Source organism: Eurytemora carolleeae, unplaced genomic scaffold, assembly GCF_000591075.1.
Source record: "Eurytemora carolleeae unplaced genomic scaffold, Eaff_2.0 scaffold945, whole genome shotgun sequence".
NCBI lineage: Eukaryota > Metazoa > Arthropoda > Copepoda > Calanoida > Temoridae > Eurytemora > Eurytemora carolleeae.
In genome coordinates this window covers 191,840-204,719 of record NW_019397004.1, presented here as the reverse complement: position 1 = coordinate 204,719, position 12,880 = coordinate 191,840, and the positions used below count along the sequence as shown (strand labels likewise).

At 35.3% G+C, this 12,880-nt stretch overlaps 1 protein-coding gene across 1 annotated transcript in view; it reads right to left on the bottom strand.

The window, feature by feature from the left end:
• The window catches only part of LOC111711011 (uncharacterized), a gene marked incomplete at its 3' end in the record, with an annotated part of 64,442 nt that overhangs the window by 21,792 nt on the left and 29,770 nt on the right, over positions 1-12,880 (bottom strand). Inside the window, exons 11-21 of the mRNA XM_023485229.1 lie at positions 10,739-10,815; positions 6,575-6,710; positions 5,923-6,446; positions 5,425-5,542; positions 5,170-5,235; positions 4,955-5,037; positions 4,508-4,603; positions 3,752-3,822; positions 780-2,623; positions 360-482; positions 24-128 (exon numbers count right to left, since the gene is read on the bottom strand). Of these exons, the coding sequence (XP_023340997.1) occupies positions 24-128; positions 360-482; positions 780-2,623; positions 3,752-3,822; positions 4,508-4,603; positions 4,955-5,037; positions 5,170-5,235; positions 5,425-5,542; positions 5,923-6,446; positions 6,575-6,710; positions 10,739-10,815 (3,243 nt within the window). The remainder of the gene's footprint in view (positions 1-23; positions 129-359; positions 483-779; positions 2,624-3,751; positions 3,823-4,507; positions 4,604-4,954; positions 5,038-5,169; positions 5,236-5,424; positions 5,543-5,922; positions 6,447-6,574; positions 6,711-10,738; positions 10,816-12,880) is intronic.

Genomic DNA, 12,880 nt, shown 5'->3' with positions numbered 1-12,880 from the left:
CACCCTGTAAAAGAATTGTATACCTGTGAGTTTGGAACTGTTTTTGTTTTAAACTTCTGGTTTCCATATTGGATTTGGGCGTAGGGGTCAGATTTACCGATTAAGTCACTTTTTATCAACTCTTTCCCCTGGAAGAAAACCATATTAGTATAAATGATTTTAGCAAACATTTACTTATTTTTTCATAAGTAAATCTACCTTTGAACAAGATTAGTTTAGTTTAAACATACAAAACAGAAATTTATTTTCAAGAACAATTCGACAAGTAAAAGGTTTCCTTAGCTTTTGAGCCCTAAATTAGTTTAGAACTTGTATAATTTTTTCACAGAACACAAAATTTCAAGGGATTTGATTTGTACCTTAACGAGTGTAAGTATAAGCTTTCCATCTGGGACACCACTAGGGTTAACTCCTTGCCCTGGTTTGGCTCCATGTCCTGGTTTAGAACCATATCCAGATCCATCTCTGGGCACAACTGGAACCTGGATAAAAAGGATGAAAATAATCTCTGATCCAAGATGATTAAATCAAGTTTAGTATTGAACACAAAGAATAAAGAAACGAAGGTTTTGACAAAGCAGTAATAAAACAGTGTCAGGTATCAGAGGAAAACCTGAGATCTTGAAACTTTTTAATTGATTAACTGGTGAAATGACATCATAAGGTGAAAAGTCAATGCCTGAAAATTTTAGAATATATTTGGCTTGTTAACATCAGATTGAAAGATAATAGTCTGTTCTTCTGACACCATTATACCATAATTACATTAATCTCCTAACCTTAAATGGTGAATGAGGTATATTTTGATTGTCAAACTTGACAAATATATCATAATCTCCTTTTTCCTCTGGAACATACTCCACGGTACAAGTTCCATCACGGTTATCTTTACATGTCATCTTTGCCTCTGCCGGACCCTCAATCTGAACCCCAAGGCCACCGGTCCCGGCATTTCTTGTCTCAACTGTAAACTCGTTTTCTTCATGTAAATATCCCTTTTCCAGTCCAGGACCGTAGGCCTTAACACGAGCAGGGTTACAACCGTCCACTGCTTTAACTTTGTAAGGTGAGCCAGGTATTGGTGACCCATCGCACACCAGGTTAACATCGTGCATTCCTTCATTAGTTGGAGTGTAACTAACTTTAACCTCTCCACTATCATTTGGTTTCCCTATACCTACGTTTGGAAGGTTAGACCCATCTGGGGTGTTTATACCACATCCAATCTTGTTCCAGAAGTTGGACGGAAGTGCACCAGCATCAACTGTGAAGTCGTTAGTGCAGTTCACAAATGCTTCTGGGTGCATATCCTTTACCTTAATCTTGCCAAGATCAATATCTGCCTTGACATCAACCTTTATGGGACTTTGTGGCAACTCTCTGCCGTCGTATTTTACAGACACAAAATGCATCAGAGGTTTGACAGGGGTATAGTCTACAGTGTGGGTTCCATTTTTATTATCCTTAACATTAACCGGGACAGGAATCCTTTTATCATCTAGAATATTTACTTCTAGATCCCCCGGACCAGCAGACTTGGCATCAACAGTGAATGCAGTTGGTTTTCCTGTCTTCACGCCAGGTTCTACACCCGGCCCGTAAACCTTTACTTTACTAGGATCTGTGGGATCATCTACAGATACCCGGAAAGGACTTCCAGGGACTGCCACTCCTCCATAGTTGACATTTACTACCAACTTCTTGGTTTTTCTTGGTGTATATGTGCATTCATAGATTCCTTCTGATTTCTTCTCCAGTATTGCACGCTTAACATCAAGGTTTGCATGTGATGTTTTACGCAAAACTTCAGGTTCTTTATAGATAGAGGGTTGGGCTGACAGAAAATTAGCAGAGAGTAAAACTTGTCCTGACTTAGCTCCAACAAGGGGATACCAGTCTGCCAGGATCTCCTTGTCATCAACAACCTTGCTTGCATCAAAGGTGATTGTCCCCAAACTTGTTGGCTTTCCAATCTTATCCTTGTCAAATACCTCCAGGACTATGTACATATCCCCTTGGTCTGGGATAGTTACTTGAGCCTCATAGTTCCATTCTGGTTCTTGGCTATTCTTAATGACCTGTGTGGTGTATTTTTGAGCCCCGTGACGAATGACCACATAAGGATCTGACTTCCCAATGAGGTCTGTTTTCTCCAGCTCTTTGGCCTTAATTATCTTTATGGCTAGAATTCCACCGTCTTTGGGATCATGAATTCCATTCTGATCTTTCCAGAGAGGTTTCATTTCTCCATAGTCATCCATAAGGGAAACATCAAGAGGAGCATCTCCTGCCTTAGTTGTATCTATGGTAAAATGTGTTTCTTGTTTAGGAACAACAACCTCTTCTATTCCTGGCCCATAACACTTAACCTTATCTGGGCTGTAGTCTGTTTTAGGAAGTATCTGTGCCATGTACGGGCTACCAGGGATATCCTCATTATCACACAGGATATGTACAGCATACTCTCCCGGCATGGTTGGGACATAATCAACATCAGCAGAGCCATCACCGTTATCCTTACAGTTGATTTTAGCCTGGGAGGGTCCTTCAATACTAAACCCTAGAGCTCCAGTTTCACCACAGGTATCGACAGAGAAGAGGGCAGGCATATCCACAACTCCACCTAAATAAGTATATAAGTAAATTTTGCCTTACATGCATAGATATGCCTGAATCACAATGTTACCCTTGAAACCTTTATCTAATCAATAATGTGGAAGATATTGTTGTTTCTCAAGGTTTGAAATCCTTTATTTCTGATAATTCCAATATGTTTACCTGATGCAGTATTGCGCAAATTACTTTTGTTAAGCAGTTTACAAAATTATAAACATTCCGATCTGATCAGATAAAAGCTCTTAAGGGCCCGGTTGTGAATCGGACATCTTGCATGGAGGGTCACTTTAAATTATGCTTCCCTTTAAGATGATCGTTTTCCTATATTCTGACCCCCCTCCCCCTCCTCCCATCTGTTAAATGTAATCCCTGATATTACTGAGGAGGTCTGAAAAGTAATAATGGTTTGGAATTGATTGGTTAATGATGGTGACACACCCATGTTCAGCAAACCTTTACAAACTTGTTCCTACTTATCAGTTCCTAGTCATCAGGAAATATTTAAATTGAGAAGTACCACAGAAAACTGTGTACTCCAATACTTGTATATATTTCTCCCACATAAAATGTGATAAAATGAAGCATAGACCACAAAAAGATAACTCGGCAGTTTCGTTCAACGATATTCTTTCAAATTTCCGGCTCTGGGGTCCAAATAAACATTTAAATTTACTGATTTATGACACTCATTCTGCTTTCACGGTTCTTTCTTTATATATCCAATTAAAGCTACAATTTAAAAATACTAAAACTGAAAGATATCAATATTTAATATTAATTAAACCCCATAAAACTCTGGAATAGGAAGACGACTGTTACAGTCAAGTTGAGATTTTAAATAGTCCAATAAAAACATTGTAATTGTGCAGTATTCACAGACCCTTTTCACTTAATTAGTTAATTTTCATGCTAAAATCATATCAACTAATCATATCATGCTAAAGTGGTTAAATTGAGATCATTTTTCAAATCATTGAATTTCATTGTCGTCAATTGAGTTCTATGTCTATTTGGCTGCCCTCCTGTTTTGTATTTAAAATTGTAGGTTAAAATCATATTATGGCAGTCTCATATTTCTAAGAGCATAATATAAAGTTTTATAACATTATTGTTATTGGTGTAAAAATAAGTTTACCTTTAAGTCCAGGACCGAAGGCTTTGATCTTACTGTTTTTAACAGGAGATACATTAACCTTGTAGGGTGACCTGGAAAATAAAATATTTCAATTAATAAAAATAATAAAACATTGGTTTGGTAAGTGTTGATGCAATAGAACGATTGCATAAATTTGAGCATTTTAATTTTTGCGGATTTTTAAACGGAAGTTGCGGATTCAATGAATGCGCATCAAAAATCTAGATTGCAGCAGCAACATGTCTGCAAATTCAAATACAAGATAGTGTTTTTCATTAACTATAGATTAAATACAATTTCAAAACAGAGGCATACAACTTTTAACTACATATTATGTATGGACAAAAAATAGCAAGTATATTAAAATGGAAATAACTGTAAAGACATTTCGTACAATGCATTCATCATTTCTCATTCTCCCAAGCATATACACGCTTGCATTTTTACCGTGCAAAGCATTTTTTTAACATTTTTTATGTGTTTCTTTAAATAATTAAAGGATTTATGCACTTGGTTGAAATATGACGAATGTCTAATTTTTGCCTCAAAATGACTTATAAATTACTTTCTTAAAAGGTCGACTTAGAAATGACTTATAACTGACGAATAAATGAGAAATAATTATGCTAATTATAAATGACTCCTAAATTATTTTTAAATGACTAAAAACCGACTTAGAAATGACTTTTAACTGACTTCTAAATGATGGCTGACTCATGATGTCTTATAATTATAACTAACTTCTAAATGACTTACTTTGGAATCTCCTTGCCGGCCCATGTAATCATAACAACATGTTTACCATCTCTCTCAGGGGTATACTTGTATTCAATAGTTGTCGGATCAATGTTCCTAAAACAAAGAATGAGTTAAATCTGTACAAAGGTCGGAACCTTTTGGATCTTTAATTCCTTCAGAAAGCGCTAATCCTTACTTTTTTTGTGGTCAACTTAATTCCTTAAAAATATCTTTAAAGGCCTGACCAATTAGAATTCACAAAAGTCTGCTCGTAGCCCATGAGAGATCACGAAAATAAAAATTTGCTGTTTTTCACGGATTAGGTACTTGACCTCCTCTAACAAATACAAGTTTCCATCTCCTAGATACTAGGTTCAGGCGTTTAGAAACAGAAACAGTTGAGAAGACCTGCCCCAAAGTCAATATTTTGAAAGAACCGCAGTATGTAAAATGTATAGGTTTTACCTGCTTGTTGTTGGTATTATAACACCTCCAGGGCCAATTATCTTCACAGCAGCTACTCCATCCCCAGCACCATCAGTGTATACCTAGATAGGTATTTAGGTATTTAGGTAGGTACGTAGGTACGTAGGTAAGTAGGTAGGTAGGTAGGTAGGTAGGTAGGTAGGTAGGTAGGTAGGTAGGTAGGTAGGTAGGAACTAAGAAAGGTAGAAAGTTACCTTAAAATCTACTGTCTCCAAAGCTCGGATACCTTGAGGTTGAAGACCCCGACCACTAGCGGTCACCTGAACAAGCGGTCACGCTTTTTAAAGAAAAAGGAAGGACATGAGTTTTGGTTTATTATCATTCAAGAACAAAATTCATTTTCATTTAATATTAATCCTTACTTCTGAATAGTTTTACTTTCAGTGGGAAGCCAAAATATTAAGTTTAAATATTTTTCTGATTTGTAAATTTTGAGGTTGACCGCTTACCTTGCTGGGGTTACTAGCTGGGCCGACCCTGACCCCGAAAGGTGAATCGGGGATTGGGTTTCCGGCAAAGAATACATTTACAGAATGTACACCAAGCTGGGTTGGCACATAATCACATCTATGTACAGATATGATATATTTTTATGCTGTACAATGTACATTCCATCTGACTTTTACAGTACTGCAAATTTTAACGCCGAATTTTTATACAATCAGCAAGAACAAACATAATATTTATTTGATCATTGACAGAAGCGTTAAAAGGGTCAAAAGTCGGTAATCAAGAATATTTTAAATCTTAAATTTTTCCTGTTTTCTCAAATTTTAATTTTACGACTCACGGTATAGGGTTGAATTACGCAATTTTAGCAGTTGTAAAATCAATATTCAACAAAAAATTTGAATTGTAAAAACTGCTAAGGAAAATGATGAATTGTACGGTAAGAGACGAGCAAGGGGGGAGTTTTTAAAGATATTATGAACAATATATCTAAATTCCTAAAAGTATCATTTTCTCCAGGAGTTATTTTGGCGGGAACAGTATCCTTCCGCCCGGCGGGATCCAATACAACAACATCCGCCGTTCCTTTACCGGCACCGGCGGTAAATATATCAAAATAAGTCGGCTTATTCGCCACTACGCCGTCAGCTTCTAATCCAGGTCCTGCGGCGGAAACCTTGTTGGCATCACCGGCGAATCCCTCAACTAAAACTTTCCACGGCGAATTGGGAACAGCTCGCCCTTGGAAATTGATTGTAACAACATATTCGCCCTCCTTGTCTGGATAGTATGAGCAGGCGAATAATCTGTTCTTCTTTCTATCCGCCACCTTGTCCACCTTGTAGTCAACACCGTTGGGTCCGTTAACGGTAATTGACAGTTCTCCATCGCCCGCGCCGAAAGTTTCGACGGTAAAGTTGGCGGGTGCCTTGGCGACAACACCGGTAGGTTCAAGGCCTGGTCCGTAGGCCCGAACCTTACCTGGCACTGCCTTAGCACGCAGAGGGGCTCCCTCTTTCATCTAATAATAATATTAACAATAATAACAATAATAACAATAACAATAACAATAACAATAACAATAACAATTAATAATAATAATAATAATAATAATAATAATAATAATAATAATAATAATAATAATAATACCTTGGCATTAGGGAACTGTGACAAGTAAGTCATCATACTCATATCATCAACATTAGGATTAACAATCTCTTCTGGAGTCAGGAGTTTAGGAACTCCAAGCCAGTTATCAGCCATATCCATTGCTTCGCGGGCATTCCTTAATATATAAAATTAATAATCATATTTGTTGTACAGTAAGGTCCATAAAACGGTAGAATATGAAGACAGTATTATGAGCAAACATACGCGCGCGCATCCGATGTTGTCATAACGCAAAAACTTGTATTGGTAGCTTTAAATTTATCAAGTTAAATGTGTGTAGTATTATTGTGCTTATGTTCATTGGACTTTTCAAAATCATGACTTGGGTACAACAGTCGTCTTCCTATTCCACAGTATTTTGGTTTCAGTCAAAATTTCCATAAGTATTTTCTCGTATTTTTTATCTATTTTATTTCTAAAATTATTTTCAACCTTTAAACCCTAATCCACTAGTTAAAACATTTGTGGTTTAAAACTGTTGTAAATCGGCAAAGCCCCCCCCCCTCAACCAAATTTCCAGAAAAAAAAAATAGGAGAAACCAAAATCCTAGCACGACCTTTCAACGTTAAAATNTTATAAAGCTATGTCCATTGTTAGCTGAACTAAAATTAAAATATTTAAAGATCAAACTACTATGTGGTGAATCTCTACTGATGTTTTTATTAAACGAGTATTATGTACATGAAAACTATTTAAATAAACATGGATTGCGAAAACTAATTTAAATACATTCACGAGCATTATGCATTGCATATATTTATGAATAAATATGACTATTTCTGATATGATATAAAATCTATCTTCCTAGTGCATATATGCCATGCATTATGCAATGTACAAATATCTTCCCTTCCCTTTCCTTTCCTTTCCTTTCCTTTCCTTTCCTTTCCTTTCCTTTCCTTTCCTTTCCTTTCCTTTCCTTTCCTTTCCTTTCCTTTCCTTTCCTTTCCTTTCCTTTCCTTTCCTTTCCTTTCCTTTCCTTTCCTTTCCTTTCCTTTCCTTTCCTTTCCTTTCCTTTCCTTTCCTTTCCTTTCCTTTCCTTTCCTTTCCTTTCCTTTNATCCCTTCCCTTCCAATCCCTTCCCTTCCATTCTCTCTTAAATTAATGCTTTTATTATTTCTAATACAAACTTTTTTTTATAAATTCGTATCTGCTTGAGAAAATTCATGATCAGGTGTGAAAATAAATGCTTTAAATAATTTTATTGTTTTCTCTGCAGGTCAAAAATAAAAAAACGATTTTTTACTGATTTCGATTTAAACTATTAATTCTGTAGTTAACGTTTGAAATCAAAATAAAAAATCAGGTTGCAAAGATATATAGGGATAGGAATATAAGATTTTTGTGTCGAAGGAAAAACGAAGCGCAAAGCAAAAGTAAGTTTTAATTTTTCTTAATTTTGCAGAAAATCTGGCAATGTGCAGTGTGCACGTGTTTGACCGTTAAAATATTCGCAAAACCGTTTCCAAGAGCTCAGCCTAGCTCAAACTATACTTTGCAATAAACTTGCTTCGAAACAGTGAACAAGGGCTGGGGGGGGAGAAGGGGCCGGGGGTGTTAAGTAGAAGAATAAAGTTGAAGGGTTGAATTGTACCAAAAAAAGGGGAGAAAGGGGGGGCTGGTATGGCTATTAAGTCTGCAGAAGGGAAGGGGGGGGGGATTGCGAAAAACAAACACAAAAGACCGGGGAAGGAAGGGGAGGGGGAGAATGTATAATTGAAGAAATTTACTGGGAGTTCAGAGAATTGAATTTGAGGATTTGAAAATGCCTAAAGGCTTTACGTGGGAGACTGCAGGAGGAGAAGGGAAGAAGGGGAAACTGGGGAAGGAGAGGGGAGAAGGGACTGTATAGACAAGATAAAACCAACAGGGAAGGAACTACAAGAGACGAAAGTCAATGTATGTTTACTATTTTATATGGAAATTAAAAAGAAAAGACTAAAAGAAATAATGATGATTTAGAATATTCAACAGATAGAAAGAAAGATAGATAGATATAGAAGAGGAATGAAGGGATGTGAGAGTTGGGGGTTTATCATTTAACCCCTGATATAACCTTGAGATGTTATGTATATATACTCGGAGATAGTTGAAACTAAACCAGGACGAGGAAATCAAACATTACATATTTAACATCCTTGGCAGGTATTTTGGTTGTATTGAAGCTCTACAGTTTCTCCTTAAACCCATTCGTTGCATTGCATATCTCTCCGCCTCACAGAACTAGCATACGCCCCATGTATCTTGTTCATCCGCCCGAGCTTGTCACTCCGTCTTATTTCTGTTCCTTTGCAAAGTCTGTTCGCTTAATAGTTTTTTATCCGCCTTATAACTTGTCTATCCTCTTAATAACATGCCTATCCACCCAATAGAATCTCTATTCGCCTAATAGCTTGTCATTTATCATAAAAGTTTGTTTATTTGCCAAATAGCATGCCATTCCGCCTTTTAGCTTGTTAATCCGTCTAATAGTTTTACATCCGTCTAATAGCTTGTCTATCCACCTTATAGCTTGGCTATTCGCCTAATAGTTTATCTATCGGTCTAATAGCTTCTCTATCAACCTTAGAATTTGTCTTTTTGCCTGATAGCTTGTCAATCCTCCTGATAGCTTATTTATTCATCAAATATCATGTCAAACCGCCTCAAAGCTTGTCTTTTTTATAATAATTTGTTTATCCGTCCTAATAGCTTCTCTATTCACCTTAAAATTTGTCTATTTACCTATTAGCTTGTCTATTCGCCTAATAGCTTGTCAATCCTCCTGATGATAGCTTGTTTATTCATCAAATATCATGTCAAACCGCCTCAAAGCTTGTCTTTTTTATAATAATTTGTTTATCCGTCCTAATAGCTTCTCTATTCACCTTAAAAAATTTGTCTATTTACCCATTAGCTTGTCTATTTGCCTAATGGCTTGTCAATCCTCCTGATAGCTAGTTTATTTATCAAATATCATGTCAAACCGCCTTATATAGCTTGTCTATTTGGATAATAATATGTTTATCCGTCTAATAACTTCTCTATTCACCTTAGAATAAGTCTATATGCCTAATAGCTTGTCTATCTACCAAATAGTTTGTCTAGCCGCCTTATAGCTTGTCTATTCGCCTAATAGCTTGTCTATCAACCTAATACATTGTTTAAAACCGCAAATTTGTATTTATGTAATAAAGATCTTCGCTCATATATATATATATTTGTATGATTGGATATATGTTAGCTATACCTGGCCAAACGGCTGAACCAAAGTGANGGGGTAACATAGGCGAAAAATTACAAATTTTTTTCTTCAATAACTGAATTTTTTATCTCACGGGCAACGCCGGGCAATTCAGGTGGTATCCAATATTACTGCGCCACAGTTTATAATTTCAGTTGAAAACTTAATGACTTGGCACAAATATGTCAGATTCTGTTTGTTGGTAAACACTAAAACTTAACTTAAGTACACTTCTATTCTTCTCTGTCATTTTAGCTTTTCTTTTAAACTCATGATCAAAGGCTGAGTAGTAGGTATGAATGGTTTAGCCTGTATTCCCAAGTCTTTACTAGCCCCTCCCCCCCCCTAACCCTCCCATTTTCCTCAGAACAATATTAATGAGCGCACACGTCATTTAAGTTAACTATATCGGCGCCAAAGCTAAGTAAATATAAATTACATATAATATTTTTTAATTTTTAAAAATGTTTTGAATTTTTTTGGCAATCACTTTAATGCATGGTAATTGAGCATTATTAATTGCAATTTCTATTGCAATTCTTCTAATCAATTCACAAAATGGATCCTTTATGACGAGAATCTGAGACTTTAATGCATGGTAATTGAGCATTATTAATTGCAATTTCTATTGCAATTCTTTTAATCAATTCACAAAAATGGATCCTTTATGACGAGAATCTGAGACTTTTATGCTTCCTGAAAGGGACTGTGAGCGTAATTTCAAATGAATCCCCATGCAAAGATAGCAATGTCCGATTTAAAAAGGTACATTTGAAACCTTTATAATCAATAAAGAGAGAAGATATTGTCGTTTTTCTAGGTTTAAAATAGTTTAATTCTGTTAATTCTATATGTTTTCCTGCAGTATAGAAATACGCAAGTTCTTTTGTTTGAGAACCCACAATTTTGTTGCTCTCACCTGACGGGTTCATTAGGATCCCAATCCTCCCAGTCAGGACACAGTCCAGGAGCTACAGAGTCAACTAGAGCTCCAACCTAGATAAAATATTTTATAAAAATGGTTTATTTTAAATTTGATATATTTTCAAACATTGAAGCGTGTTGGATTGAGGGAATTATTTTGATTCTTTTATCCAAATATTTTTATATCCTTTGAAAGTTAAAATTCACAAAAAATATCTTCTCGGAGTTGAATATCGACATAATTTGTGGTGACACTCCGCTCCGTTCCAATTTTCATTATTAACCTTTCACTAACTAACAAGGAAAACAAATATTGTAATTTTTGTAGTTTGAAAAAGCGATAACGTTTGTCAGAGTGTCTTATTTTCTCAAAGTTCACAAAGTATTTTGAAAGAGCTACACCTCAATTACAATGTCAAAGATTCCAATTTTCAGAAGAAAAAAAAAGTTTATCTCTATTATTTTTTTCAGAAACGGGGNTGTAAGTACTGTAAGGTCACTTGGAATTACGTTGAAAGCCCATATAAAAAGAAAAAAATATCTTGCGTTTAACAACTTTAAGATAAAGCTAAAAAAAAACCTTGATCTACATTTCAATTAGAATTTGCTGTCCCCTTTGTGTGTCTGTAAGTGTCTATTGTCTAAAGCTGTAAGTGTATGCCTAATTTTTTTGGCCTAGAGTGTCTCCAAGTATAGGCCTGATTGCAGAACCTGCATAGAATCATCATTTAGGCTTAGATAGGCTTCGATACGGTTTCCTTGATATGCACTCGTAACGAGGAAAGGTGTGGAGTGTGAAATCAAGAAGGAGGATGGGGGGCACATCGAACTAACGTTTATTTTGTTTTAGCTTGAAATCATGCATTTTTTCAAATACAAATACTTGAAGAGCTTATGTTGACAAAGCTATCAAATATGCAATTTTCACACTTCAGTGCAAATCAAAGAAAAATTACTAGGTTTACAATGGCGTAACAGTAATTCCTTATAAATTTTACCATGGCCCATAATCCTTACGTCTAAATTAGATGGTGAATATTTTGTTGGAATTCAAAAGTTCTAATAGAGAGAAATCGAAATGTCGAATTCCAGGAAATGTGTCGGGAGAACAAAACTATCTTCTATATTAGTTAAATTTGATATTTTTCAATAGAGGTTTCACTTTATAACCGTGATTTATGAAAAAGGACCAAAGAAGGAAATTAGCAGATTTTATCGTTTTTAAGATAGAAAACGACACCTAAATCTTATCAAGATAAAGGTTGAAAGGGTAACGTTGTAAATCGGGCATGTGCAAATAGATTCTATTATAGTGCAATAGATGGCAACGTAGAATTTGTACACTTTCAGTACAGCTGTATTCTTACGTGACAAGAGTCCGCGACAAAATTATTTATAATAGTGATAATTTTAGAATGAAGTGCTTATCTTACAGTAAAATATGTGCAATTTTACATGTTTTTACTTTCTGTTTTTACACTTTTTTATTAAATTTTGGAAAACATGTCAACTAATGTGAGAAAATTTGGTTTCTTGTTATATTTGACACTTGTGACGTCGTGAATAATTGATCCATTTCTCTGTTGCCACCTATTGTATCTGATAGTCTATTTGGGCATGTGTAACTTTTCTTCAACACTTTGAAAACATTGACCGTCCATTTTAATTAAAGAATACGCATTAACCAAATTAGCCAGGTATAAAAAGTGAAGAAAATAATGGTATGGATGGTAAATAAAGGATCGAATGGGAATTGAATGGTATGACTGGTATACGTAGAATCGAATAGGATGGTTCGGAAGGTATATGTAGGGATGGTGCTATTTCATTTGAACTACTGCCGTTTGAACTATGGCTCATTTGAACTATTGTTCATTTCAACTACTGCACGTGGGACCACGTGAGTAGTTGAAATGAACAATAGTTCAAACGAGTAAATATATTGCTCATTTGAACTATTAAAATATTATTAATGAAATAAACCAAAAATAGTTCAAATGAACATAAAAATAGTTCAAATGAAAAAAAGAATAGTTCAAATGGACAAAAAAATAGTTCAAATGAGCAAAAAAATAGTTCAAATGAACAAAAAAATAGTTTAAATGGGCAAAAAAATAGTTCAAATGAACAAAAAAAA